The sequence below is a fragment of the Thunnus thynnus genome, chromosome 24, assembly GCF_963924715.1.
Source record: "Thunnus thynnus chromosome 24, fThuThy2.1, whole genome shotgun sequence".
Lineage (NCBI taxonomy): Eukaryota > Metazoa > Chordata > Actinopteri > Scombriformes > Scombridae > Thunnus > Thunnus thynnus.
In genome coordinates, this window is record NC_089540.1 from 5,525,303 (window position 1) to 5,551,121 (window position 25,819).

The 25,819-nt window shown below is 42.6% G+C and overlaps 2 protein-coding genes and 1 long non-coding RNA gene across 3 annotated transcripts; 1 reads left to right on the forward strand and 2 right to left on the reverse strand.

Annotated features, from left to right (window-relative positions):
* Positions 1-200: 200 nt before the first annotated feature.
* On the reverse strand, positions 201-17,987 carry rp1l1a (rp1 like 1a). Its single transcript, XM_067582981.1, has 7 exons — positions 12,467-17,987; positions 11,864-12,256; positions 11,487-11,751; positions 5,999-11,307; positions 4,472-5,443; positions 3,510-4,385; positions 201-2,805 (listed from the first exon to the last, which is right to left on the reverse strand). Exons 1-7 carry the CDS (start codon positions 12,698-12,700, stop codon positions 2,326-2,328), a joined length of 8,529 nt encoding a protein of 2,842 aa, XP_067439082.1. The 5' UTR covers positions 12,701-17,987; the 3' UTR covers positions 201-2,325.
* A 1,153-nt stretch (positions 17,988-19,140) lies between these two features.
* Positions 19,141-21,111, reverse strand: LOC137176951 (uncharacterized). Its single transcript, XR_010925903.1, has 3 exons — positions 20,593-21,111; positions 20,222-20,290; positions 19,141-19,531 (listed from the first exon to the last, which is right to left on the reverse strand). It is a non-coding gene; the product is annotated as an uncharacterized lncRNA (long non-coding RNA).
* Positions 21,112-22,949: 1,838 nt separating this feature from the next.
* c24h8orf74 (chromosome 24 C8orf74 homolog) lies at positions 22,950-25,790 on the forward strand. The gene is made up of 5 exons (XM_067583802.1): positions 22,950-22,997; positions 24,015-24,198; positions 24,961-25,184; positions 25,307-25,462; positions 25,542-25,790. Exons 1-5 carry the CDS (start codon positions 22,950-22,952, stop codon positions 25,788-25,790), a joined length of 861 nt encoding a protein of 286 aa, XP_067439903.1.
* The last annotated feature ends 29 nt before the right edge of the window (positions 25,791-25,819 follow it).

Genomic DNA, 25,819 nt, shown 5'->3' on the forward strand with positions numbered 1-25,819 from the left:
TCTTGAGTCAAAGTCAAGGCTCCATGAAACAAAAAGTCAGCCCTTGGCACTCAAGCCTAGATCAAGTTAGATCACACCACTGTGAAGTAAGATGTTGCTCAATGTTGTTCCTGCTCAGTGCCACAAAGAGAAGTCAGCAATCTAGCAACATTTTACCTTAGCACACACTGTTTCACATGGTGAAATAACATGAGTCACCACCCTGTCCACATGTCTTTATTTATATTAATATTATTACATTCATATACATTTTTTCTAGGTACATGATGTTCACTTGGTGATGTCACAGATTGATGGACAGCCAAACAGACCAATAGCAGCATAGGCACACACACACACACCCCCCTGGTAACACAAACAGGAGGCCTTAAGAGATAAAAATGTTTTGCCTCATTCACACTGACCATTTGCAGAATATCTCTGCTCTAAAGGTATAGTCAGGGATTAAGCCTCGAGCCCAGCTCACTCAGCCTTATTTAGTTTAAACAAGAGAAAATACTCCTTAGGGGTCTCAAAAAGTATATTTTCCAGCATTTTAAAGAGCAGGTTTGATCCATCCCAGCCTCTTTAACAGGCTCTCTGATTCTGCTTGAGAGCCTCTAACAGAGAGAGAAGTGAAACAAAAGACAGCCACTTAACCATGATTTCCCCCTCTGTTTCTGTTGATCTACCTTCATATAACCATGGATACAGTAAGGCATCAGTAACACGCTGGTTATGTAAACCCCACCTGAATCTACAGCATGTAACACACTTAAGAGCTCTGGAATTTAAGCAGCAGAGGAAGATATGCATCAACCTGAAATTCAGACTGGCGTTTACTGTAAATTTTTCTGTGTCAGAAACACAAGATGGCTCTTCTCACAGATACGCTCAGTGTCACAGTGTGCTCTGTTCAGGCCTGGGTTCGTGGGAAAATAAATGCATGTACAGTATATTAATCACAGTAAATGGACTAGATAAATATAATGAGGTACAGTTGCTGAAAAGAATACAAGAGTTTACCCAGAAGTATGTTTAAAGAGAAAACACATCAATAATATTCATAACCTTGCACTAAATATGAAGCTACAGCCAGGAGACGGTTAGCTTAGCTTAGCACAAAGACTGGAAGCAGAGGGAAACAACTAGCTTGGCTGCGTCTGGAGGTAACAAACTCCACCTACTAGCACCTCTAAAGCTCACTCACTAATCAACATGTTATATCTCGTTTGGCAACCTCACAGTGACGACAAAAGTCCAGGAAGTCACAACCCCCGGCTAAGATATAGTCTGACATATAACCCCCCCCCCCCCAAAAAAAAACCCACAATTTGTTGTTTTTACACTTTGTTTTTTGTACAGTTTAAACAAATGAGATATAACCAGTTAGTCAGCTTTAGAGGTGCAGCCAGATGTTTTTTTCTTACCTTTGGACAGAACCAAGCTAGCTGTTTGTGCCTTGTTTGTGGTACGCTAAGCTAGCTGTATAGTGGATTCAGCTACACATTTCGTGTACAGACATGAGAGTAGTAATCAATCTTCTCATCTAACTCTCTGCAATTTCTCAAAATGTCCAACTATTTGTTTAAGGTAATCAGATTACATTACTGAGTTTGAGTAGTTTTAAACAGAAGTCTTCTTTATAGACTACAGATATAAGTAGGTAGGTAAGTTATAGCTCAGAGGTGACCTTTCAAAAGCAACCTGGTTGTCCAAACCCCTGAGAATCCAGCATCTTCAACTTATTGAGACAAATCCAAATAAATAGACAAGAACTGAACTAAAACACAAACCAAGTATCAGTACGCTGGTTTTGTGAAACACTAAGGAAAATGTCATTTAACATCTAACATCCCTTGGAGGTACATTGTAGATGTATGGCTATATGATTCAATAAATCAATAAACCTGTGGTCCACTGAACACAAAGCTGAGTTCACATAATATACCCATAGGTGTCAAAAATCTTTTTTTTTGTTTCAAAAATATACAGCATTCATACACATATAGTCCAGAGATAGACATATCCCCTCATACATACAATTAACTTCAAAAATATACAAATAACCATAATAAATATAATTCATATAATTAAATAGGATAACATGGTGGTTTCAAGTTTCAAGTTTCTACAATCATGACGTTTCTGCTGTCCTTCTACACCAGAGTTATAAAGTGCTTCAAGTGTTTGAGTCTTTGTTTTTGGTTGTTTAAACCTACATAATTCTACCCGTGTGGTCACTGATAGAGAAAGGGTTTATTGGAGTCTTTGATATTCTTCATAAATCTGTGATTTCAGACCACGCCTAGTCTCTCCAAGCACACTGAGGTGTTTCAATGTGAGTTAAATGTCTAAGTCATCCAGTTCAACGTCGCTCTCTTTTGGTTTGCGCCGTTTGACCCTGGCCGGAGACCGGCTACTCCTCTGGCCCGCACCACCAGTGGATCCACCGGCATTCTTTTTGGGCACTTCTATGGACTTAACACGTTTCTCGAGTGAATCCATGTCAATGTCCTCCAAGGAGCCGGGCTGGGACTCCACTGAGGTCCTGGTGAACTGATGGAGGAGAGCGCCATCCTCCCATGTGTTTCTGATCTCTTCTCCCTCCTCTTCCTCAGGCTTAAATTCCTCGACAACATCTTCCACAACCTCCTCCTCATCACCATTACCTCCACCCTCTTTCTCCTCCTCATCTCCTGTGGCTTCAGCCCCCTCATGTCCTGATTCATCCGGACTGGTGTCACTTGGACGTTTGCCGTCTGAGTCTTCGGCATCGGCCTCCTCCCCCTCGGTCACACAGACATCCGGAGTCACCCCCTTACCCTGAAGGTTAAACAAGATAACAGTAAATTATCTTTGAGCAGTTGTAATTAACTTAATTGTGTACTGATGGGGCAGCTAAGTGTCAGTAATTACAGATGCAAGTTAGTTACAAAGCAATGGTTTAAAATTAGCTTCAGCACAGAAAGCCTGCAATGTGTTTGATCTATTACAAACTGAATGCAAATGAACTTTAACTGCTTTAAATATCTGTGTGTGTGTCAAATAATGTGAGAACAGATTAATTTAAAGTATGAGAATTTAAAGTAAGGTTTTCATGAAACAGTTGGTGACTGACAATAACAGCAGACTTCTAGCAGTGGAAGCTCTGCATTGCTGCCAAACAAAACAGATTTGTCCAGTCTGTCTAATTGGATGGCGAGATTATCTGTTCCCACAGGCTTAGAATTAGTTGTTAGGCTACAGTAGGTCAGATTCCTCTTTAAGGTAGACTTTAACCCTGCGGTCATGTTCAGGTACTCAAAGGTGTTTTAAAATAGGTGGTGCTCAAACTGGTATGTACTGCTAAAATGTCAAAGTCAATTCTGCTTGAAAAGAAATAATTGCCAAATATAGGGAAATTAGTCCCAAGTTGTAGTAATAGTAAAACTCCATTATTGTGTAGATGGGATATTTTGATTTGTTGTTTGGTTCAGTTACTTCTTGTCTTTTACTCAGTAAATTCCTTTAATTAAAATTTTTCTTACCTCTTCATCTTCATTTGACTCGCCCTCTCCGGTGCCATCATCCCCTTCAATATCATCCTCTGCCTCTGCATTGATGTTCCCCTCCACAAGCTCCTCCACAGGTGTTGATTCTTCATTTGCGGTGTCTTCATCCTCTATCTCCCCTGATTCCTCTTCTTCTCCGCTTTTTTCCTTGCCTGACGATCCTTCTTCCTCCTCAGGCTTAAATTCTGACACTTCACACTCTTCCACCTGTGCCTCTTCCTCCTCCTCCTCTCCATCACCTGCTGTTATCTCTTTTACCGTCTCCCTGTCACTCTCCTCCTGCTCCCCATCTTCTCCTGTCTCTCCTTCATCTTCTGCATTGTCACTAGTTTCCTCACCCTCCTCTCCCTCTGCTGTTTCTCTGCTCACCTCTTCATCTCTGGCAGAGTGGCACTGGCATTCTTCCTCCTCATCTCCATCCTCTCCTACTTCCTCTCCTTCATCTTCTTCTATATCTTCCTCATCCTCCTCTGGGATAGTCTCCTCTAAAACAACTTCAGCTCTGATATCCTCTTTAGTTTCATCCTCTTCTTCTTCCTCCTGCAGTACCTCTAAATTTCTCCCCTCCTCATCTGCCATGCTGTCATATTCCTCGTCCGCAGGTAGTGGCGGCACTGCAGGTGCAGGTGACGGGCTTTTCTTCAGCTGAAGTATCTTAAGGAGGTCAAACTCCATCATCACTGGTGCTTCAGATCCCATCAGGTTTGCTTTGAGTGGTCGGGCGGCCATTTTCTTGCGTACACAAGCATCACAGGGGCAGTACTCGTCCTCGCTTCGCTGGTCGCTGAAGTCACCTGTTATCTCACCATCGCTGAGGGATTCAGCAGTTTTCACTGACTGGTTCTTCATGACCTGAAACATAAATCAAACATTATCTTTCTGCCATTCCAGCAGCAATATCTTGTTAGATGTAAAGAGGATATTTGTGGTGGAATTACCTTCAACAATTGACGCCTCTTATCTGTCATGGTGGACTCCCTGGAGAGGTTCCCTAGCTGTGGTGGCCGGCCCGACCTCCCCCCTCTGCCGGCTCGACTCTGAATCTTCCTCATTTCCCTTTCGATGCTGCTCTGGATGCGCCGGCTCACCTCCTCTCTCAGCTCGGAGATCATTGTGTCCAGGATGATATTGTCGTCCAGGTCCCAACGAACTTTGAACTCCGCCATGGCATTAATGTAGTGGTTCATGAATTGTTTCTCCAGCTTCTTCAGAAGATGCAGAACCCAAACTGGATCAGGGTCTTGGGATAGTCTTTTGGACAAGGGTGCTCGCAGGACAGTTGGAGGCGTGCCTGAGCTGGAGTCCTCCAGCATCTCTCGCTCGTTATCAGTGGGGGATTTGGAGCTGTCGTTAACAGAGCTCTTGTCCGATGATGAAGGGTTGTCAGTGGCTTTTGGGCTGTCAAGACTTGGAGGGACTGTACTCTGCTCATCACTCTGCACCGGTTCCTCTGCTATGTCTGTTTTTGTGTCTTCTGGATCTGAAATGGCTTCAGCCTCAATTTCCTTGTATTCTGGCTCTTCATTTCCTTCCTCCTTCTCCTCCTCCTCTACAACCTTCTCTTCTTCCTCATCCTCATGTAAAGATTCTGTCTCCTTTGGGGATATTTCATCTCCTCCTTGATTTCCATTCTCCTTCCCTGATCCAGCAGAGCCACTGCTCATACCCACCCCGGATGAGGACCTCGGTGGAGTCACCTGGTCTCTGCTGCAGTCCTTGGCCTCAATGTCCTTTGGTTCTGTGAGCCAGAGGGACTGAAGGATGGCCATAATGTCGTCATACTGCTGTTTGCGGTCCTTTTGTTGACCAGACCCAGGGCTCACTGCAGGCTCAATGAGCTGGAGCTGGGCCAAACAGTCCAAGAGCCCCCTGGCTGAGGTGCTCAGTCTGCGACCATAAACTGGAGACACCTAGAGAGGACAGCAAATGTTCAGAGTATACCAATAGCTTACATGTTACATACATAAATAGTGTCAACATTGATATATTCCATTCTAAATCCATGTTAATCAGGCATTCATGGAATGCAATGGTTTCCTATCTGGGGTCACAAGATAAATCTATGAGATGCCAAGACGATTAGTAGAACAGGAAATCGGAGAAAATATCCATGTTCCACAAAATTCTATTGTTTCTAAGCTTTATGGGTTAGGTTTACACGTAACCCTAACCTTTTTACTGGATAGTTTTACCTCATCAGGCCTCTAAAAGTTATTCAAGTACGAGAAGAAATATCACTCTTTGTTTGACTTGGTCATAACACCTATATGCAACATGGGGTCACAAGTAGACATTCCTTTATGTTAGGGGGATCCAAATCAAGGGGCTGGGAACCACTGATATGGAGAGATCAGATTTACACTGTTACGTGATCTGGTAGATAGAAACTGATATTACATAATATGTAATTATGTACAACAGTATATTCTTTTTGTACTATTGTTTTTACATAGTTATCAGCTTACCTCGGGCATGCTCCGAGATCGACCCAGAGAAGAGCTCAGAAGAACTTTCATCACTGCAACTGAAGAATGCCAGTTCCTTGGCAGAGACTCAGAACTCAACAAGAGAGTGGTGGGGTGAGATGAGGTCCCTGCTGCAACACCTGGAGCTGGATCTGGGCTCTTCTCCTCCGCTGCATCACATTCAACTTCTTCCTCTTTCTCCTCTTTCTCTTCAGCCTCAACTTCCTCCTCCTTGTCTGCTTCCTCAGCTACAGGACAATCCTCCCCCTTTGCTACCTCCTCTCCAGGTATCTCCTCCACCTCCTCCTCCCTCTCCTGCTCTTCCTCGTTCAACCCATCCTCAAGTGCAAACATGTTGCTGTTAGCAGGAAGGCTCCGCAGCCAATCGCTAATGACCTCATTAGGGGAAGCGTTGGGTAGACAGGCAGGTGTCATTTCTAGCTCCTCCTGATCCTTCTGGTTCTTGTTTCTCTGACACCTGCTGCTTTTCTCACTCCTTGGCTTGTCGGTGGTTTTGCTGGCTTTCGACTGTCGGCTGTGTGGACGTACAGCCGCCATGGTTTCTTTCAGTAAGTCAGCAGCAGACAGAGAGCGAGACAGAGTGCTTTCACTATATGTCTCCACTTTGCTAGATGGTCTGGAGCTGTGTGAGGGATAGGTCGTTGAGGGTTTGTTTGGTGTTTCTTGTTTCTTGGATGTCTTGACAGATGTGACACTGCCACTGTCGCCTTTGACGGTATTAAAATGGTCTGATATGACTGGATCCTCTGGTTTACTCTCCTTTGAGGCTTTCATTCTTGACCCTGAGTTAGCCGAAGCTGCAGACTCAGGCCTGAGGCAACAGGGACTCTTGGAGCGGACACTGGCTGCCTCGTTGTCTGTGATATCTTCTTTCCCTTTGGCTTTACTGGCTGGTCTACTGAAGGCCTTGTTTTCAGCATCATTATTTGTTGAATCTCCAGCAGATGTTTTTGCAACATTGGCATTTTTAGCACTGGCACTTGCAGGGGATTTGCTCCTAACTTTAGCACTTGCTGATGACATTGCAGATGGGGTCCTATTGTTGAGGGTGTCCATATTGTTAGCTTTTGTTGTTGAAGCAGACTTCACACTGCCTGTTTCAAGTTCATTTCCTGCTTTGGTTGGGCTGGCACTAGCATGTTGCTCTTTAGTCTCATTAGTAGCCAATCGAGCTGCTGATTTGACGCTACAGTTATGAGAAGACTTGTGAGACCTGCTGCTTTTAACTGAGAGTTCACTGGCTGCTCTTTCTGTTTTTTGCTCTCCAACTTCTTCGCCTTCATTGTTACCTCCTCCAGGCATTTCAATAGTAGGTATATCGACTGCTTGAGGATTGTCATACAAAGTGCTTTCACTGCCATTAATGTTGGACTTTTGAGACATAGCGGACTCTGTTCTCTCTACGTCTTCCTTAGCAGACTCTTCTGTGCTTTTGCGGACATCAGGAGTTGCCGTCTTCACTCTGCCCTTACTCTCAGTGATAATGTGAAATGAAACACTGGACTTGCCGCTATCTGAGTCACCTGTTTCTTGGTCCTCTGGCAACCCAAGAGAGACTGACCCTGATGAGTTTCGACTCAGTGCATGCTCACTGCCTCCTGATTCTCTCCTCTGTCTTTTGGAGGAGGAAGACAGGACGCTGGCTGATCGATCTGAAGGCTCATTGTCATCTTCGTTTTTCAGCTTCTCATCCTCTTCCTTTTTCTCCACTTCCTTGACCTCCGCCTCCTTTTCTTTCTTTGCCTTTTCAAGTGCCGAAGCTGCTCTACAGTGACATTTGGACTTGCCAGACTTAGCAGAGGTTGTGGAGTGAACTGACAAGGCACTGGGTCCTCTTTTCTCTCCAACACCAGGGCCAGGTAATAACTGCTGTACAGGGGATGGAGGACTGCTGGGGGATGCAGCTGAAGCTTTGGGTGAGTGTGTTCGTGGTGAACGTGTCCTCCTGGGTGAGAGCGTTTGGCCATTAGAGTGTTCAGATGATTTACTTTTTGGTGCATTGTCTTCCTCTTGCTTTTCTTCTGTATCAGCTGTTTCAATAACAGCAATATCAGCTGTTCCATTATGATTGGACTTACGTGAAGTACATGAAACTTTAGATTTTCCTGATTTAGCTGATGCAGCGCTAGGTGCTCTCTCTGTTGTCACATTTCCTTCCTCATCAACCCCTTCTGGTGTTTTAATGGTGACAACATTTGGACTTGGTGACACTGATTTAAGATGCTTGCTAGAATTTGACTTGTTAGAAGTACAGGATTTCACTGAAATTTTTGACTTTACAGACATGGCACTAGCCACCCGCTCTTGATCTCCATTTTGCTTCTCCTCTCCGTTTGTTTCCACAGAAGGAACAGCAGCTTCAATTGGATTTGGAGATGCTGGGGTGTGGTTTGACCTTTGGGACTTGGCGGACTTGGCAGAGATGTTTGATTTTCCAGACATAGCACTGGGGCTTCTGTCCACCATGCCGCCCTCCTCTGTTTCAGCTGTATCTTTAGCTGGAGACGCTATTCTTGAACTTGTGTCACAATTTGTGTGGTGAGACTTTGCAGATGAAGCTGATTTACCAGACAAAGCACTGGCAGCCCTAATCTCATCCTTTTCACAATCTCCTGTACTGTCTCCTGTTTCAGGATTTTCTCCTGTGCTGCCATTACAGTTAGATTTTTTAGATTTAGAGGACATTACACTGGCTGCCCTCTCTTCATTTTCTGATTTAGCAGATGTTACACTTTCTGGTCTTTCCTCCTCCTCTTCTCTTTCCTCTTCCACACACTCATTTTCTTTTTCTTCAGCCTCCTCTGCTACCTTTTCATTGCCATTACAGTTAGACTTGACAGACATGTTGGATTTAACTGATCTGGCAGACATTTGACTCGCTGCCCTTTCTTCTTCATCTCTTCCAGCCTCTGACCTTGGTGAAAGTGACCTTTGCAAAGCTTTGGTGGATTTACAGGATTTATTAGACTTGGCAGACAGATTGGACTTGGCTGACAGGGCACTCGCTGCTCTCTCCTCCATCTCTGTTTCTCCTTCCGTTCCTGTTGTATCTTTAATTGGCTCATCAGCTTCTTTAGCACCTGGAGATACTTCTCTCACACAATGACTGCAAGTGGTCCTGTGAGATGTGCTGGACTTTGCTGACACATTTGATTTAGTTGATTTAGCAGACAGGACACTTTCAGGTCTTTCTTTCTTGCCAGGCTTGGCAGAAGCATTAGACTTAACAGAAAGGCTACTGGGAGCTCTTTTGTTTGTGTCGTTCTCTTCCAAAGCTGTATTGTCAGCTGGAGAGGCAATCATTATACTTGATGGGCAGTTGGACTTGTGAGTCTTAACTGAAGCTCTGGTCTTTGCAGAAATGTCAGATTTGGCTGACAAGGAGCTAACTGCTCTCTCTACAGTGTTCTCTCCCTCTGCTTCCTCTCTTGTTCTGATGTCAGGAGTTTCAGCTATACCAGTGCTGTTGGACTTGTGAGACTTGCTGGACTTGGCAGACAGGTTGGACTGAGCCGACATGGCGCTGGGGCTTCTCTCCTCTTTTTCAGTTGTGGCATCAGTGGCACCATTACAGCAAGACTTCTGTGATCTGCTGGACCTGTGACTTGTGGCTGAGGTGGCACTAGGAGCCCTGTCTTCCTCTATTCCTGCTTGCTCCGGATTGGATGTTCTGGACATGGCACTAGATGCTCTGCCCTCTAGAATATTTGATGTTACAGAGAAGCGCCCATGGTTGGTGAGGTTGGTTTTGTTGGATTGCGTTGACACAGCTGACACATCTGAGCCATCATCCTCACTGCCATCATTGGCATTCTCTTGGTTAGAGAGAGGTGAGGCGGGGTTTGGAGAGGCTCGGAGGGAGTGATGGGACCTCTGTGAAGCTCTACTACTGGAACTGGAGTTGACCCCATGTTTGCAGCCCCCACAATTATGACATACACTGGATGATCCTGATTGCCGAGAGCCTGCTGAAAGTCCTGTGTGACCAGACAAGCCACTAACAACCCTATTTACCTCTTCATCCTCATCATCTGCTGCCCCCTCCTCTTCTGAGTTTGGGACCCTGGTTGTGGTGGACCTGCAAGAGGCCCTACTTATTTTGGACTTGGAGCTGGAAGCTCGATCCGTCTCATCTGCTCCAGTTGTTGAGTGTGGGGTGGCAGCTCCACAGTGACAGGAAGAGGCTGCTGATACTGTTCTGCTTCCTCTCTCTTCAGCATCTTTGTGCTTCTTGTATTTGGTAGAGTGGACGGAACTGGCTGAAATGTTGCTTGTTGGCTTGTCATTGCCTGTCTGGGAGTTTGGGGATGGTGATGATTCATTGCTGTGACCGCACTGTGAGGCGCTGGGTGGCAGGTCATCATCCTCATCATCCTGGTCTTCTTTCAGTGATTGCAGGACGTGTGAGGAGCTGCTGACCCCAGACAGCGGACGATCCATTTCCTCTATCATTAGCTCATCCTCAGCTGACCTCCTGCTAAGTGGTCGTAGGTTGCTATCAATGGCGACCACTTCACTGCGACTGCAGCACCGGCTCACCCTGCAAACCTCTACATGGGTGTCTCCATCCTGCTCCACCTCTACTCTGCGCTCAACCTGCTCTGTCACGCACATCTCCTCCTGGACCAGTTGGCTCTGCTCTGAACCAGAACCTCCTCCACAGTTGGAGAGTTGTGCTCGGCAGCGCACCACTCTCCTTGAGTTACATGATGAAGAAGAGCTAGAGGAGTGTGTATGTCTCATCATAGTGTGGGTGTGGCTGGATTTATGCGGGGGTGGGACAGGACGCTGTTTGTGGCTGTGTACAGGGTTTTCCCACAAGTCGTACTGCTGTTCCTGACTCGGATAGCAGCAAGGGCAGCGACTCCCTTCCAATGCATGCTGCAGAGGTTGGCTGGAATACTCCACACCCTCTGTGTCGAAGGCTGTGGAATCAGGGTCAGAGCAGCTTTCTGATTGGCCCTGCTGCAAGTAATGGGGGTGCGCCTGGCTCAGAGGGCAACAGTCATTGGTCAGAGATGGGGATTTTTTAATCTGGGTGGACCACTGTAAGGTCTCTTCATTGTGGAGGCGAAAACGCACCCTCATCTCTACTGAGAGGCTGCCATCTTTATTGACCAGGACACGCTTTTCAATGTCATCGTTCATAATAGCTGGTCTGCCCTGGGAGTATGCACTGACACCATTGCCGTATGACTTCTCTGAAGACAAAGAGAAACGGGTGGAGCGGTTTGAGGAATCAGAACGAGGGTGGATGATGCTCTTTTTGGTTTCCAGACCAAAGTTAACTGAAAGTAGAGTGAGAAAAGCACATTTAAAATGGCACTTTTTTGACTTTTTCTTACTCCTTTTACTACTTTATGTCTGTTGTTGAAATTGAGGTTTGTGTATTTTGTATTTACCCACCCAGTATTGTATATGTAAATACCTTTGCCTGTAAACATTTTGTTAATTCCCAATAGCTCACCATTTTTCTTGCTCTCATGCCCTTCACTGTATTCGCTGGCCCTTGACTGAGCTCCATGAGGTGGGGATCTTGCTCCTTGAGTAGCAGGGGATCGGGCCCCATTTCCAGGGGTTCTGGGGCCAAGACCAGGTGACCTGCTGCCCAACCCAGGCAGTTTTTCATCTGAGCTCTTCCTGATGAAGTTTACTAGCAGTGGACTGAAGGCTTCCCGGCCAACACACACCAAAATAGCAGGACAAGTCATCAGGCTTTGCACGCTGTCAATCTGGAAACAAATTCACAGGAGTGTCAGGAGCTTCCACTAAACAGGGTGTCTTCTGTCATACAAAACACACTCTAAATTATAACTATACATTCAAATACAAATCACTTCTTACCCTGCGTCCCTCTGGAGTGTAGAGCTTGCGGACATGAAACTGCATCACCTCAGATACCTCATCAAGAAAGGCCCTCAGACTCCTGGTCGACCTCCTGCTCAACACTACACTCCTCCTCATCCCCGGCTCGCTGTTCTTCACCAGAAGGATCCGTCGCTGCCTGTAAGGCAAATGGCCGGGTGGAGTTGTGGACGAGGCCTCAGGACGCTGGGGTCTCCGGCTGTGGTTGTACCAGATACTCGGGCGTTTGCTAGCCAGCTCCATGTTGATTGGCTTAGTGTGGCGCCGGTCAGAGCAGAGGTAACAGCCACCATCCTGGAGCTGCTCCAGGTGTTTGATGGCGTGGATGCCACGGGGAGTAGTTACAGTCCGCACACCAAATGGCAGTGGCACCTAGATATAGACACATATATGAACTCATACTCGATATACTGTACATCTGTACACTGTGTATCTACTGTATGTCTGTTGCAGGTGAAAATTTACAGAAGTAAAGCTTATGCCGTTGCCAAAGTGGATAGTTGAAAGTGAAGTGTAACTCAGTGACACAGTCAGCTTCAAAGGAAATCTCTCCATCACAGCTCTGGTACCTGTCCCACTAACCTTTTGCGAAAGGTCATCCAGCAGGGTGTCGAAACATTTGAAGCTACGCTTGTGGATGGCCATCCTTACGCCCCCAAACTGACTGTCACCGCTTTTGTAGAAGGTGATCCGCTTTGCCGGGGTGGCTCTGGTTACATGGGTGAGGCGGGAATGGGTGGGGGGCGGCTGGGAGAGGGGCGAGGCATGTTTAGATGAGGGACGAGGGTCCCACATGCCTGTCTGGACCGAATGCATGCTGCGCTCTCACACACACCTGAAGGATACACACAAACGCAATACTGAATCTAAAGAAGTTGTCAAACAGTAAAGCAGATTAAAAATGGAAAATAAATCACTTTAAGACTGCAAATTTTATTACATCACAGCCTCGCTGAGAACTTGTGGAAAACACAGACCTAAAGAGCAATTTGATTGATTGCAGTTCTCTTGCAGAATTGCCACTATTACAATTGATTTTTTAAAACATACTAAGCATGAGCTACGATAACAAAAGCAAAAGTTGTCAAAGGACCTTTTTAATGCATTACATTGCCTTTGGTCCTTCTATATCTAATCACACTCACAGGGTGTCAACTCCTAATCAGGGTGTTTGACTAAGGATTCAGGACAGGACATCCACTAACAGGACTACCTGATATCAGGGTGTTACATATGTCATTTGGCTACAACTGGGGAAAACACTTTGTACAAAGTCATTCTCAAATCAAACCTGTAGGCTGCCAGGTAAATGGTTTGTTTCCTAACAAATCTAAGTGTTGATCACCATCCACTATTATGGGAAAGACCAAGAAGGCAAAAAAATGCCTAAAGGTTCCCCATGATTCTCATTCTCCTAAAATGTTCTGCATAAGCATCTTTCATTTCTAAATAATACACATCATAAGATATCTATCACAGTATGGCTGAAACAGAAGATTTCTGCTTTGGTCAATTTTTGGACATGAGACCAATGGATGAGCAATAACTTTTCAACAGAAAATAGTCACATAATGTAAACTGACAATACTGAATGCATACAGCTACATGCACATCTATGTAGATGTAGAGGACAGAGCTTCCCACAGCCTGCTATATTTAGTGGAGCAGCCTAGCACACATGTAGAAATCCTATTTGGAACGGATGTAAAAAGTTTCTGTCCTGCTTCTGGAGAGCCAACATAAACCAGCTTGCATAATATACAGTGTTATATAGTTTATTTTGTTTTATAACCTTACAAATTACTGATCAATGAAGTAATCCCTAGCAATATTATACTATTCTGCTTGTTTTTTATGTGTTGCATAGATCTATGGACACCTGGGCAATGGTATAATCACTCACATGCTGACAGAATTTGAATTATACAAACAAAAAAGTAAGCTCTGTATAACTAAAAGCAAAAATAATTTATCCATGATATGACCAACAATAAAATGAGTGCAATATTAACAGGTGTAGCCTGAATCAGTACAGGACAGTGATCAGCCCAGAGTTACTGCTTGCCTCCTATATTAAATAGAATGATAATAATATTAATCATGACTGTGAGCTGTGATGACTTTCAAAAACCTGTGAAAAACAGTCAGTGTCATCCGTGAGCTAAGCAGGCTTTTTCTTGAGTCCCATAAGGCCAGACTGCAGGCCAAATCACTGCTCTTAGCTGTGGACACTCAACGTGATGCTCTCCTCCTTAATCCCTCTTTAGCTCTGTCCCTATTCACAACCTTACAACCTTAAAAATCACCACATTCTTTTGTTTTTGAGGGAAATCCAACTGTTTAACTACGTGTGACAATAATAATGATTTTTTAAAAATTATTTTACATGAGCCATAGCAGCAAATCATTAGTCTTCAAGGTGACACAGCACAAACAAACAGCTTCTGAGGCTGTTTTTTTACTAGCTTACTTTTTGCCTGTTTGAACTGGGTGACGAGGCTGCTTGAGGATTTGTTTCCAAGCACAACAACAGTGATGACGGAGTCTAAAAATGTACTAAACATAAGGCCTGTACTTTAAATTTCGGATTAATTTACTGTGGGATTCATGCTGTCCTGACCTGTAGAAAGAGCTGCACAGGTTAAGAACTCAGCTTTAAATTATTTTCCCTGCTGTGGCCTAAATAGGCAACTTAATCCTACATCATGTGAGGTTAGAGCATACATCTTAACCTACAGGTACAACCCAAGGATAGTCACATTCAGTTACAGTATTATTAGCCCAAGATACGGTCTTCTTCTTCGTACTTCTTAAGATTTAAGAGACTATCTGCAATTTCTGATAGTTTTTCTATTTACACGCACCAGCCCTTTGAGCATAATGGGAACAAGAGACACTTTTAAAGATGAAAACAGGACAATCAAAAGGCAACAATAAGTAATAACAGTATAGCTGTAGAGGCTCCTTTACCACCATATTATAATCTACAAATGCTTTTTTAGCACATAATATCACCATAGATTATTTTACTACTAAGTCATTGTTACTACATTGTAACCACAGACCCATGTTTGTATCAAGAAAACAATTTTCACCAATCTGAGATTCTTCAAATTGTCCTGTGAGTAGTTGAGAAAAATTTCTACCACTAGTCACACACGTAACAACCATTTTTAAAGTACCATATTTACAAAAATGTACCAACACTATCAGGAACACTACTCACTTTTTCAGGAAACATGGTCCAAAAAGATTTGAAAAGCTGGAAGGAATCTGTTGATGTCAGCTCAACCGACCGGTCGAGCCAGACCAGGAGCTAGTACTATGTGTGTGAATGTGTGTGTGTGTGTGTGTGCCGGCTATCTCTGCGGTTTAAGTCACACACCGAGATGTACAGAGGAGCCCCTGGTTCCACGGCTCTCTGGGTAAAATGGCAGTCGGTAATCGGGCACACAGAGGAGGGAGGGTGCGGATGGAGCGAGAGGAGAAATGAGGAGAGAGGAGAAGACAGGAGGGGGGGAGCTAAGGATAGAAAGAAAAGCCTGCTTAAGAACCCGTGTGTGTGTGTGTGTGTGTGTGTGTGTGTGTGTGTGTGTGTGTGTTGGAGAAGGAGGGGGGGTTGCTATGGTGAGGCCAAGATGGTGGCAAGACAAGTGATGTTCTTATGCATCCCGCACCTGACCTGAGGAGAAGCATATGCTAATTTGCAATTTTGCTGGTTTCTTTTATTCTAACTTATCGCCAGGTGGATGGAGATGATTTTCTACAAGGTAGAGCAGAAAATTTAGTTATGTTGTCACATGTGTACATGAAAGATTGCTTGTATGTGTAACAGTCCTACAGTTTGAGTAATATCAGTGATGGTAAAGACAGAGCGAAGCTGCTGCGCACAAAGAAAAGCGGATACTTGTATTTTGATCTTTTTTTAAGGGATTATATTTTTCACATTTCCATTGCCACTGGTGTGATGCTGCTGTCTAGGAGGCCCAAGTGACTAGTGGTCTGCACAGCATGTGTGTGTGTGTGTGTGTGTGTGTGTGTGTGTGTGTGTGTGTGTGTGTGTGTGTGTGTGTGTGTGTGTGTGTGTGTGTGTGTGTGTGTGCGCGTGTGTGCGTGTGTGCGTGTGTGTGTGCATGAGGATTGTAATTGGAGACAATCTGTCTGACAGCAGGGTGCCTCCTGTCTAGAAATCCCTGAAAACACCAACTGCTGTTATTGAACTGTGTCATGGCAAACTAATTGTTACTGATGGGGCAGAGATTAGTAAATCATGACTGGTGATTGGTCATCACAATCAGGCAAAACACCATTTTTATGAGCAAAAAACTATATTTTTAAACTTCGTATTTGCATTCTGTTTTGTTTATTTCTATGATCCTATGTGAATGAACGTACAGTAAATGATGATGAGTGATATTTGCATATAAAGACAGAACTGTAGCTGTAATGATGTTGTGTAATGTAAACTGTTGACAGTGAGAAAGAGATAAAGTAAAGGCGAGCTTTATAACTGACTCTAAAATCCTCTCTGCTGAGGGCACTGATCCATTAATACCAAAACTGGCCTGAACTTAATAGTGGCATCACCTGTGAGGCATCTGTCAGACAGACTGGCTGCAGTCTGTGCTGCATCTTTATCACTGTATTTAAGTATTCAGATCTCAAACTTAAGGTCCTCCTCCACTCGAAAATATATTTTACTTCTTGTTCTTACAGTTGAATGTTTGAGCGTCACTCTGCAGAATGATGTATGTGCAGAGTTTGATTTCACATTTATCTTCTGAAAGTGGGAAGTTTCTCTGTGCTCATTGAGAATCCAATATTAAGGCGTGTATGTAACAATAGTTTTGGAAGCCAATCCTGGTTCGATATTCAAATATATTTCTAGATTTTGGAATTTTTAATGAAGGCGAAGGAGCAGACGTCATTTTAAGGTTTTTAACAAGATATTTTCTTAAAACATGTCTGGAGAGGATCTTTAAGTAAATAAAGCAGTACAACAACACATAAATACTCCATTGCAAGTAAAAAAAATGCATTCAAAATTGTACTTCATTATTTTAAAATTACATAAGTATTATCAGCAAAATGAACTGAAAGTATCAATAGTAAAGGTACTGTTATGCAGGGAGAAGTGTTAGTGTTATTTTATTATATATGATAGTACTGAATTATTATTAGTAATATATTAAGCTGCATTTCAATATTGAAGCTGGTTGAGGTGAAGCTTATTTCAACTACTTTACACTATTGTTATTGTTATTGTACTTTATAAGATGATCACACATTTCTATGTAAAATATTAATCTGCAAAGTAATTATAGTTGTTAAAGGCCTTGCACACCCACACAGGTGTTTTCACTTATACTGGATGATTAAACCTCTGCTCAGGTTGTAGCTGGGCACAGGTATGCTGGCAATTATGGAGGTCACTGAAATCCATAAATGGTAAAAGTGTCATTAGTCTCGGCCTAACAGGTGCAAGAAAACAGGAGAGTGAGTCCTGAGAGGAGGTCTAATAAGGCAGTAAGTGATAATACCTATGTGGGTGAACAAAGAGTGTAGGGTGTTTCAATAAATGTAGTGGCTTGTAAGGTACAAGTACAGGTACCTCAAGATCGCACTTATTGATTTTTGACCACTTGGAGGCAGCACTACAAGGTGTAAACACAACACTGACGTAGGCTATTAGCACACTAAGTTTTAACCATTTAAACATCCACCAGACTCCAGCAACACCACATTTATTCTGAGTCATGTTGCTGTTCACTTGGTGACTGTAAATTCAATATTCACTCCCCTCTTAGCTCTGTTTTGGTCTTCACCAAGCCTGGTTTCGGACTGTCCAGGATGCTTCCCACTGAAAAGCTAAGGGAGGGGTCTACTCGTTACTCTTTATCTGAGATGGGGTAGTTAACCAGTTAGTCTTAAAGCATAAATCTCACCTTTGTGTCGCTTGTCCCAGTTTGTTTTCGAATGTGGAATGGGCTAAAACACCTTTTTCAACTGCGGTTCTAACCAACTGTAGTTGTGTAGGGAGCATAGGCAGCACTATTAAGAGACTAGGGGAACCTTAGCTTCCCCAAAATTATCACTGAACACATTTAACCCTCAACAAAACCCTGTTTTTTTAATTTGCAGTAACTACTGGCAAACAGACTGGGCCTTCCCTGGCTACTGTGCACTAGCGCTGCTTATGGTGGGAAGTAATGAGCCAATTACAGCTTGGTGCATCAGAATGAGGTTAAGAAGACTCACTCGGACAAGTGATATAAAGGTAAAATTTATGCCTTATTGGAAGTGTTTTCACGCAGAATTTTTCAGTTCTGCATAAGGAAAGCTTTTCAATGGGGAGCAACTGGCACTATTTCAGTCCCAGAGTGTCCCACACTGGGCTAGCTCCTTAGCTGCTAAATGCGCCACTAAGTTCACAAGCTAGTTGCTAAATTTGTCTGTCTACAGTTTGGTTCTGGGCAGGTAATGTACACTGGGTTTATCAGAGCTGTTTTTCTGCAGAAAACAGCTACCTGCTGCTGTGGCAAACAACACTGACGAGAGCAGTGAGACTTGACCAAAAACAATAAAGTAGCGGGCCGTAAAACAAAAAAAAAGGTTAAGGCGCTAAAGTCGTCCACAGAACCGAGGGAAACTGCAGAGTTGGGTGACCATTTTCTGTGGGTTCATCAGTACAAGCAACACTTTTTCACATACAAGTAGTTATTTGAACCATTGTTAATATAAAAATATTCATCAGAGCAGCTTTAAGTACACTACTTGAATACATTTTCTGTATTGAAGTAGTGTTCTGACCACTGATCCTCCTCATTAAATGTAACTGTTGAATGAATTTGGTAACTCAAATAATGCAATAATGAAGACTCTGTTTCAATATTTGATATTAAAAAATAAAAAGAAATCTAATTAAAAATGAACACATAGCTTACATGTCTTATATGTTTAAAGCTGGAGTATACAAGAAGCTCATGAGAAAAGCATTTTGCTCTCAGTTTTGTTTAAATTCTGCAAAACTGAATTCTGGTGTCTCTCAAGGTTTTTTGATTTTGTCTCTGAGAACAAATCTCAAAAATAAAGACACATCTTTAAAAAAAAAAAACTCTTAAGAGCAACAAACTGAAGTCCTTGAAAACTTTAAAATTCAATCAGAGCAGAGTCTCCTGCTGGTGTTCAGGGACACTATATTGCAAAATTATTTACAATTATAACATTTAATCTTTAAAACACCCCTTTATGTGCTTTTGACAACACCACATTGTGCAGTTTCTACTTTTTTACTATTTCAAATAACAGGATATAAATGTCCTTGGAAAAATATATCATTTTATTGAGCAAATAATTGCATTGTTCAGACTTATGTAACTCCTTATTTAACTGACACATGCTTCACAGGTTTAATGAAAGACAGAAATAGATGAGGTGTAGGTGGGCCTCAGAGAATTCTGGGTAGACAGGAAGTCAGGGATGAGTAGTTCCTGTGTTGACAGGAGCGAGGCAGCTGTTCCCTGGAAAACTGTTAGTTAATGTTAATGGGTATTCCTTGTGGATAAATCAAAGAATTCATCCCTTCTGCATCGTATCTGATGATGTTACAACAGCATTCAGGTGGAGATACGTCTGTTCAGTGTTTAACTGATCAGTACAGGAAAAGAAAAGGGACATACGTTTTGAATGAGAATATGTGAAAATATTTACAAAATTATATTAAAGAGCCTCTCCAGACATGTTTAAAGTGTATTAAAATAGTCTATTTTGAATAATAATTTATATCTTATATGTTTTTTCCACAAAAAACTCCAAATACCTCGTTAGAAAATATTAAAATTACATTTACTCCACTTCCCTTATTGAAAAGTCCAGTTTCAAAAGTTTAACTGTTGGAAAACTTCTACTTCACTGAAAACATTTGTGCACTGGAGGTTTCAGGTTTCCATATCACACTTGTCCCAGTTACATATTGGACTATAATTGGCTTCCAAACTAGTTGTGATGTCACAAAATCCTGCTGGTATGTCTAAGTCACAATGAGAGAAACAATGTCTGAGTGGAGAGGGGGTCTTCAAGTAAATGAAAGCAGGTGTTTTTGCACAACAGAACACACTGACCATGGTTTGAATTTTCAACCTATAGTCAGTTTAGGAACCAAAACTCCCATCTTTGCTATATTCATCTACATTTTAAAGACATTCAGTTATGGGCCACACTTTTCTTCTCCTTAAAATCAACAGAAAACGAAGTGGAATACTGTCGGTGCTTAACGCTTCAGTCAGCAGGACAATGGAAGAAGGAGGCAAGGGAGAGATTATATTATGGGTGGCCTACTTTTGGAGGTCCTCTCCCTCCACTTTGTATCTGCTCAATCCCTCTGCTCGCTGTCTCTCACTACTTATCCTGTAAGCATGAGTGACTCACATCAGCATATTGTTCAAAACTGCATCACACACATAAAGAAACATACTGTAAATGCATGTAAATATTAATATACTGCTCCTTTGAGTTTACACAAGGGCATCCCCCTTCCTGAACACCTCCCACACACAAGAAAGGAGTTATAAAATGACACTACGCATAAACAACACACAAAGACAAGTGCACCCACAACAGGTCTGATATGCCTGTTATTTGAGAGTTTATAGTAGAATATTGTTTGCTAAGCAACAGGAGTTAAAAGAGGGAGAAGAGATCAATCTTACCAATATGGACGCATACCGACAGAAGATCAATAGCGGATAATAGATCCAGAGGAAAGAGTTTTTGATAAAATGATACTGAAGTCAGGTGTACTGGTCATGATCAGCTGTGAGCAGTAGCCAATGTGTGATCTGCTCTGAGAGCAGCGCTGCTCGTTCAGCTCCGTTTCGTCCAGAGCGCAGATATGAGGCGCATGTTCACCCATGCGTCAAGTCAGCAGCACTGCCGGAAGTACAGTAAATTACACTTCCACATTAATGCGTGGCGCCCATGCATTTTAGTTTGTGATACATTGGCACATTGCCGACCTGCCAGACATTCAGAAATAATTTGACACCACATCATGATAATGTCACTCAGAGCAGTCTCATTCAAAATGTCTGAATACTGAGACATTGCCTTAATAATTGTAGATTTGTTCTTATTTGCTGTAGCCTATTTTAAGTATTTAAAAATGATAAATCAATCATAAACAAAGTTGTGTTTGGTGTCTCTCCATTTTGTTGTATGAATATGGTATTTGTCTGAATTTTTTATTAGATTAATCAGATGAGATATACTAGATGGAAGATTGTCTAATATGGGAAAATTTAAATACTGGGACATTATCAAGCTTTAAAAATAACCTGATGTAGATGTAATTTCCAAAATGTTATAGGTTTCTGTTCACCAGGTGCAGAAAGAGCATAGTTCATGATCAAATCTGAATCTATTTTGTAACAAAACCCTAATGAAATGAATAGAGGCTAGAGTCTTAAAATGCGTAACTTCAGAGGCGACCGGGGAAGATAGAAATACCAAGTAAAGGCTTGTTTATTTATTTATTTTTAAATATGGGGAATCAAACTAATAAGAACGAGCCTGAATTTTAGTATCATGATTCCCCCCTCAAAAATTAGATTTATACTGGATTGGATTAGACTGCACACAGTAGGAAATTTAAGGGGGGATGAGGGGGATGCCATTCCCCTTGTTAACCAAAATGAATCCCCTTGTAAATCTGCCATCCCCCCTCTCCATCCCCTTAGTAGCAGAGAGAGTGTGGCAGAGGGGTTGCTTAGTCGAATATGTTAGTCTAGTCCACCTGACTCATTGATCTGACTGAGGTTTGTGCGAGCTAGAATCTATGGCTCCAACCATGGCTCTGAAATATCAGTAGCCTAACTGTGCTGAGTATTGATAAATCCATGGCGCTGTCTGTGGAGCTGAAGTAGCAGATGGATTTGTAATTGTGCCTTTTTGTGTCAGTCCCGCCCTTCTGTCCATTTTGTCTTGGATCTATACTATTCTCCAAACTATATATAACTATGTATAAATACTGAATTATATACTATACTGTAACCTATATACTCTATAGAGTAGTGTCACCTTCATAATCAAAGTGACATATAGCAGTGAGTTTCAGTGCACTGTTGTCATTTTGGACAATAAAGTTATTGTTAAATATCATGCCTCCATTACTTATCTTTGTCAGAAGTGTTTGATTGGTATCAGCATCAGCCCCAAATATCCAGTATTGGTCAGGCTCTAGTCAAAACTGTGGTGTATTTTGAAAAATAATGTCCACATCCAGTAAAAGAATAGGCCTACACAAAATATGTATTTAGCCTCATAGCAGTTGTATTAAATAAAAATTATAATTGCAATCATATAATCAAGAATTAGGCTAGGCCTATATAATAATCCTGCAGCCCTAGAGTTACCCTCCCACTGGGCCACCCCCCAGCCCTGCTAAGAATTAACAAATCACCCACTGATTGCACAGGTGTTCCTAATAAAGTGCACAGCAAGTGTGTAATACTAAGGAAGATTACATTCAGCATTCAAATCTGATTACTTTTAAATATCCAGTAAGAGAAAAAACAACAACCTTGAAACTCATCTTTTACTTTTAAACGCTGACCGGTAATGTTTTTCTAATTACTGCTTGCTTGACACCGTATATCTGATATCGTTCCATTAGGAAAAAAAAAACTCCGCTTTAGCTTTTTCTTGAAGAACCAGAGAAGGAGGAGGAGTAGACACAGGAGAAGAAAACAGAATATAGGAGGAGGGGAGAGAAGAAAAGAAAAGGGGGAGTGGGATTCATGTAGCTAAAAGAGGATTAGAGCAGCCTGAGCCATCTGTGGACTGATAAGCCTGTTTACATCAATTACCAGCTCTGCTGCTCTCTACCCTAAACTCTCTGAAAACACCAACAATAACAGCTACATCACAATATTTAATTAAGAGTTAATTAAATATGATATGTTGTCTTTATATGACGGAAGCGAAGGAAATGAATCTGACGTCATCCCGTTAACAACGGCGTACGTCCGTCTCCAATAGCAACCGAGCTCGCTTGTGTCTCTAATAAAGGATGGATTCCCTTACAGAGAGTGAAATATCACAGATAGCGAGACTCCAGGTAGGCGGGCATGAAGTAAAAACCTGAAATATTGATTTAATTTATGCAAAGAGAAAATCGTTTTATTATGGTGCCTTTAAATGCTGCCAGGAATATTAACTCACGAACATAATCGGTCCCAATCAGGAAATAACTAACTAGGATGAAAACTTTGGATGTCCTTCAAAGCACGTTGTATCGTACTTTATACCTTGTAATTGGCCATTACAACTGTTTACTGTATTTCTGGGGCCAGACGATAATATTTAATCTCTGTAGTATAAATTACTATATAGCTAAACCCAGAAAAGCCATTAACAGCTACAGTAGTTACTGTAAGCCTTCGAGATATATTACAGATATTGATACTAAATGTCAATTTAAAGTTCATAAATTAAACTATTAAAACATTAGTTTGGTCTAGTGATGGTCAGTAATCACTGTGCTTCACTACAATTTTGAGGTATATACTTTACTTACATTATATGCTACTTTATATCTCCACAACATTTCAGGGTACAATATTATACTTTTAACTCCATTTATCTGACGGCTTTGTGAATTAAAGTCCCCCTCCACTTCTCTGTGCTCACCTTTAAATCTGAGTTTAAGACGTGTTCGTACAAGCATGATTTGTGACATCACAACTAGTTTGGAGGCCATTGTAATTTTAAAAGAAAGATATTTGCATGTTCATAGATTCTGATTTCTCAATGAGGGACAAGGACCACATCGGACACAAATTATTAGTATTCAGAAGCCCAAATTCTGAATTTTTAAGCAGGAACCTATAAGCAACACCTGAAGGCACCACATTACAGATCTACAAATGTATGTGGTTCTTTTCAGCTATTGATTAGTTAGACTAAGAACACTCTGTCAAGTCTTGGAATTCATTTTATAACGTCATCTGAAGTAGCAAGATGGAGCACAGTGACTCTGCATCAGACTGGCCAACAAGTCACCCTGACATGAAGCTGATATGACTTGAATTTAACATAAAATGTTTGTCCTTGTGTCTGTGTCGCTGTCCGTCAGAGAGAGGCTGGTCTGCAGAGACTCAGCTGTCACTTCTCATGGCCAGACTTCTGTGATGAGCGGCGGCGCTTCCATCAGGAGTTTGTGTATGACATCGCTATGTTCGCAGCATCCCGTGGCTTCTCCTGGCCTAATGTGATCCGGGCAGCCGTGATTGCCAAAGACATCTTCCCACAGCTGGACGGTCAGAGTAAACAGCGGCGTACTGCACACACTGATTCACCCGGAGGTCATGATTGAAGCCGCTGCTGTCTAATAACAGCCGGCTTCTTTTCTTCCTCTGGTTTGTTTCCAATTTGTGCTGAAGAACAGTGGTGTGCTACCATTCAGTCACTATGTGTAAACACCCATTCATCAGACATTTCAATTCAAAGGCCTAACATTGTACAAAAACACATGTATTCACACTTCATGATGTAACTTGAAATAACGCACTCATAAATCGTTGCTGAGTGCTGTTTTTTCTGAAAGCTCTCAAAGAGTTCACTTGCCAGTGCTGTTAAAAAGGTCACTTTTTGAATTTCAATCACAGTAAGTGTTGTTGATATATCTAGCCTCTGTAGACAGACAACCACAACACAAAAGTAACTGGGTTTAGTAACTGGGTTGCACATTTTTGTCTGTCTTTTGAAAAAAGCTTGTATTGCAGTGCACTTCTCTGCAGTACAAATGCTCAAAATTCATATGAATGCATGTCATTTTTGATCATCAAGTACAGATGTTCTTTTTCAACCCAGATCTGAGTGATTCATCCCCAGTGTGTCTTATTAAAACGACCTTCATGCAGTATTACTGATGTGGGTCCTGGAAGCTGTGTTGGTATGAGTTGTGCACCTTTTCAAAGCCAGAAAGCACAAAGTTCATCTTACTTTGCTGGCTTTATGTTTAACAAACCTCCTCTCTGGCTTTTTTAAACTTTTGAAATCCATTCTCTTCTCTCCCTCAGGTCACGACGTACCTAAACTGTCATCCATGCTCATGGACACACTGTCCGAGTGTTTGCCAAACCTAACCGCCGTCCACCGACACGAGTTCGCAGAGTACCTCACAGACACCTGCATCGCTCGGCGGAGGCTTTTCCAGGCGGTGGTGAGTGGAGCTGCTAACATGTCGATCGCTCAGGTACACTTGGAGGTGCAGCTGCCACCCACACCCTGTCCTCTAGCACAGGTAATGAAGGTTTGACATCCCCTTGCAATGATTATATATTAAATGTTTATGTTCATTAGCTGTTATCAGTCAGAATGCTTGTATGCTATGTACCATATGGACAGCTGGGTTTTGTGTTGCAGGGCATGGAGCTGCATGAGTGGGAGCATCAGCGCCAGCAAGCCCAGCTCACAGCGACTTTGCAACAGAAGGAGGAGGAGCTGAGGAGTCTCAGAAACGGGTCAAGGGTCACTCTAGGGGAGGTGGATGTTCCTGAGGATGAGCAACTGGACAAAGAAGTAAGATTCAAAAAACAGAAAACCGGTTTGGGAGTATCTTTCATGCCCTGACTTGCATTGAATCTGGCACTCTTTGCAGGTTGTCTTGGAGCTGGTGCGTGCAGCGGTGAGGGCCACAGAGGGTCAGATGCTGGCAAGTCTGCACCAAGAGGTCTCCTTGCTCAGTGACATCCTGCAGCTCAAACTGCAGCGGGCAGCGTTGGCCACCGGGAGGCTCCACAATCTTGTTCCAGGTCACATCAGCCCACATCCAAACATGCCGGCAAAGACAAAGCTGCACACAGCAAAAACTAAAGCAGGACGCAGTGTGACAGGGGTTACACAGTGAATAAGGTGCTTGAGTTGTGGGTGTGATTC